This window comes from Aureobasidium subglaciale (assembly GCF_000721755.1).
Source record: "Aureobasidium subglaciale EXF-2481 unplaced genomic scaffold scaffold_56, whole genome shotgun sequence".
In the NCBI taxonomy this organism is placed as follows: domain Eukaryota; kingdom Fungi; phylum Ascomycota; class Dothideomycetes; order Dothideales; family Saccotheciaceae; genus Aureobasidium; species Aureobasidium subglaciale.
This window is the reverse complement of record NW_013566939.1, coordinates 1,059-5,861: the sequence shown is the minus strand read 5'-3', so window position 1 is coordinate 5,861 and position 4,803 is coordinate 1,059. Positions and strand designations below refer to the sequence as shown.

Below are 4,803 nucleotides of genomic sequence, written 5' to 3'. Positions count from 1 at the left end.
GCCTTATATAGTACGAGTGTCTAAGATAAAGGGGAAATCGGCTTATCTAGACTACTTTATTCTATTTATAGCGACTGAGATAGCTACTTACGCCGTTATAACCGTCGTACTCGTCTTAATAGCCTCGATAGAGATAATAATTCGGCTTCCCTAAGCTAGCTCTCTAGCTTACTACTCCTAGGCGAATCGCGTAATTAGGATAATAACGACGGCGAGCGGTCGGTAACCCGAAGTATAACTATAATATAATCTAGTTAGGGTATAGATCTATATCGCGACCTAAAGTAGGGAAAGACGACCTATAGCGGNAATAGATNTAGAAGTAAAAACGCGACCGTCGGTAGAAAGGTAAAAGAAGTCTACCTAGTATATACTTAATAACTTAGTAAATCCGACACGCTAAATCCGCTAATTCGAAGCGACTATGTTCTATTCGTAATAGCTTAGGGACTTATAACTTAACCGATAAGTCGGTATTTCTCCCTTCTAATTATAAACGACGAAAGCACTAAAAAAGTTATCTATAGATAACTTCTTATAATAACGATTTTAAGATAGAGCGCCTTTCTTTACACTTTACGTATAAGTCCCGCTACGGCATCTTAATCTATAAGAGCTACGAATTTGCTATACCGCCTAGTTAGATTAAAAACTACCTTAAGACGCGCTACCCGACTATAACGCCGGAATTACGTAGTACTCTCTAGGATGCTATCGACTAATTAGATTATATAATACGCGATAAGTCTTAAATCATTTACCTACCCTCTAGCTTATTACCTATCCCTAGTTTACCGCTCTATACTAACGGCTACCGATGCTAGATAAATAAAACCTTAGGTGACCTCTATCTATATATATACCGTACTAAACGCGGAATTTAAGAACATTATAAAACCGAGCACTAATAGAAAAATCTAAGCTAAAGGGGTAGTAACACTAGAAATAGAGGTGTTTAAATAGGGGTAAATAATCCTTAGTTAGTAGACTAGCATTACTAGAGATTCTTCGAGTACGGACCTTAGAAAGGATTCTTTTACGTTTCTCTAGTCGTAGTATAGGGGTCTAAGGCGGCATATTATACGACTCGTCTAGTAGAGGAGACATTACGAGAGATTAGACAGGAAATATAGCAGGTAAACAATAAACGTATAATCGAAGCGTCTAATAACCGGTATATAGCTAACCCTTAGCTAGAATTTATTCGCTAGGACTATCATCTAAAAGGTTTCACTTATTACGACTTATTATATACTATGTCACCCGTTAATCTAGACTACACTCGACTACCCGAAGACCTAGCTAGAGGCCTACTAGATCCTATTAAATAAACCGTAGAAAAGGTATTACTATACGCCTCCTAGGCTACCTACCGATTAATTAAGATAGCCTTAGCTACCTGTCGGCCCGAGCTTATTAGCAAATCGGCACTAGAGTACGTCTATAGAAGAGAAGTCGGTAATACTATAAACGAAAGGCCTTTCTATACTAGATATAAGGCTAAAACTGTAAGGAAATATAGAGATGCCTAGGTAAAGATACTAAGATATATATAGCGTATAAGCGAGCGCGAGAAATCCTAACGCCTAGGCTATATACTTATAAAAGATTAAACAAGTTACTTAGTAGCACTTAAACTTACTATAGTAAGGTAGGCATTAAACACCGATAGGTAGACTAAGGCTAAAAGGCGAAGAGAACTAGAGGCCGTAAGCCTAGACTTCTAGATTTCTATGTTTCGCTACGAGTTATAGGATAACGAGTATAAGAATAGCATCCTTAGTAGACTTACTATCCTCGGGATTAATCTAATAACGTAAGATTAGTAGCCGGCGGCAAACTTTACGCCTATACTATCCGCGGTTATTACGGTTATAAGAGCGCTTATTATCTATAAGGTATAGAGCATTCGCTTAGCCGCTATCGATAAGGGGTCGTACTTAGACTTATTATAAGAAGAAGTACTTCGAAATGCACTATCTGTATTTATAAGCGTAAGAATAATAGTTTAGAGCTTTATAACCCTAACTACCTACGAAGGAATGCCTTCCCCTATAGATAGGATACTATATATACGGACATACGGACTTAAGATCCGCTTTACTACTAAGGCTACTAGAAAAGTTAGTTAGCCGAAGGTAGACACTATCGCCGTTAATAAGATAAGCCTTTTAATAGATAATATCNNGGCTNTAATATATAGACTAAACGAGTCTACTTAGTATAGGCTTATAGAAGACCTNCTAATCCTACCTAATAAAACTAGGGCACTTAAAACGGCTAGTAAAGAAGGATAAGGGTCGAAGNTACTAGATCTAAATATAGCAGAATTATTTAACGATCCGTCTAANATAATCGAAAGCTAGAGTTTCCTAAAGGATCTAAGGAACACATTCTCCGTAGATAGGTATAAGTAGATATAGAAACGATTATTTAACGAACTAGGAGTAGTAATAAGACTAACTAGTAGAGATATAGACGCTATCTAGTATAAGGATAATATTAAGTAGGACGAGAATAAGGTTTAACAGTACTTCTAGAAGGTTAAAGCTTTTAAAAAAGAACTGTTTACCCTAGTTTACCTAACTAGAGGTATGCTTACGCGAAGAACCGAAATCCTTAGCGTCTAATACGAGAATAGTAAGGGAAGTAGGTCTTAAAGAGGAATATTTATCGATTAAGGACTAGTTACCTTTATTACTTCTTACTATAAGGGCTATAGCGTAAGTTAAAAGGTAAAGATTATTTATAGATATATGCCGAAAGAGGTTAGTAAATTAGTCGTCTACTTCTTATAGTTAGTAAAGCCATTTATACGCTAACTACTTATCTCGACTAGAAAATAGCTCGACTTTAGCTTATTTCTTTAGGAGTATAAGCTAGAGGAATAGCTAGTCGACGAGGAAGATCTAGCCGATATAAACTAATTAGCGGACGAGGACTAGGGTAACGTTAACGATAAATAGAGTACTAGGGATAGCGATAGCGAAGAAGAAGTAATAGAATCTCCTCTTAGCCCTTAACTAAGAACGGTAAAGAATATAGATAGTTTCTAGAATGTAGATAAGGTACGATATATTATTAGGAGGGAGACATCGTCTAGGATTAGCGTTAGGATTAATATAGCTACCTAGAGATAAATATATCCTACTATCTAGAGGGAGTATACTAGAGAAAAGAAAGTTAAAGATAAGCTAGGCGAGGTTTACGATAGTTAGTAAAAGAAGGAAGAAGACAACTATAAGAAAAGGTAATTAGGGTATAGTAGAAGGACGGAAGAGATAATATACGGCTTACTAACCTCTAAGTCGCCCTTCTACACTAAATCGGAATAGGCCGAATTTCGAGCGGTAAGCCTCGACTAGTATAGATTTCTACACTTCGAATTCGCCTAGCTAAATCTAGACGAGGTATAATTATCGGCTAGTAAGGACCTTCTAGATAAGGAAAACGCGTAAGCGTAGTTTCGACGATAAGGTCGTTTACGCTAGATCGATCTCTAGCACTAGTTAGAGAGGCTATACGGCTATAGTACCTAGTTTAAGTATAATTAAAGACTAGTGTTAGAAGCCGTTATAGGAGGACACCTTAGGATATTAGCAATTATAAAAACTAGTAGAGGTAAGAGTTTATTCTTTATATTACTAGCAGTAAGCTTAAAGGAAGGAGTTACGATCGTTATCGTCCCGCTAAACTTACTAAGAGACGATCTAATAGACCGATATAAATAAGCCGGCATTCCTTACGCTAGTTAGTAAGGTAGGAACCCGGCCTACTAGGCTAATATTATATTTATTATACTAGAATCCGCGGTTATAAAGTCCTTCGGCACCTATATAAATTAGAAAAGGGCGGTCTAGTAATTAGACCGCATCGTCGTTAATAAGTGTTATACTATCCTTAACTCGATAGATGTATAGAGGCTAAAGTTAAGGCTATTATAGAAGATAATAGAGAAATAATGTTAGGTTATCTACTTAACTACTACTCTAGGGCCTAAAGATAAGTTAGCATTTACTACGGCTATAGGACTAGAGCGGAAAGACCTATTAATCTTTTAGAGTCCTATAATACGGTAAAACATCGAATATTAGGTTCTTAAGTATAAATCCGACTTTAGAGACACTTTTATTAAGGATCTAGTCGAGAAGAAGAGATAATAGTACCTACTCCCGTATTAAATTATCGTATACGTATAGTCGGTAAAGCTAGTAAAGCATTTAGTAGAGCTATTAGAGTGTAGCTAGTATTTTAGGGATATCGTATTAGAACCCGATAAGAGGAAGCTTCTACGACGTTTAACTACGGCTTAGGAATACGTATAGGTAGCTATAAACGTATTAGGCTTAGGTATAGATACGCCGTCTATTAGAGTAGTTATTTATATCGATCCTAAGGGGCGTATACGTAACTACTCCTAAGAGAGCGGCCGCGCTAAAAGGAATAACCTTAAGAGCGAAGCTATAATCCTAAGAGGCTTTAGCTATAACCCGAGTATAGGCGAGAAGTTCTATAGAGGCGGATTTAGATAAACAGAGTAGGCATTAAAAGATTTTATAAAAGGCAATATATATCGTAGGGTAATCCTAGATAGGGAGATAGACGGGAGAGATAATAGACTTAGTTACGAGAGTAGGGAAGAGAGGTACGATGTCTATTAGGTAAAACTAAGGGGAGAGAAGAGGGTAAAGATAGTAGCCGACTAGTTAATGCTAAACGACAAATACGAGCGCGAGATAGTAAGGTATAAGCTAATAAGGAGAGAACGTATCGAGAAACGTATCGCGTAAGAGGCTAGTCTAG

The 4,803-nt window shown here is 37.0% G+C and overlaps 1 protein-coding gene across 1 annotated transcript; it reads left to right on the top strand.

Moving 5' to 3' along the window:
* Positions 1 to 3,554: 3,554 nt before the first annotated feature.
* On the top strand, positions 3,555 to 3,731 carry AUEXF2481DRAFT_71874 (uncharacterized protein; the record flags this gene model as incomplete). Its single annotated transcript, XM_013483183.1, has 1 exon — positions 3,555 to 3,731. A coding segment is annotated over one exon (177 nt), but the record flags the coding sequence as incomplete, so codon positions are not given.
* Positions 3,732 to 4,803: the final 1,072 nt, after the last annotated feature.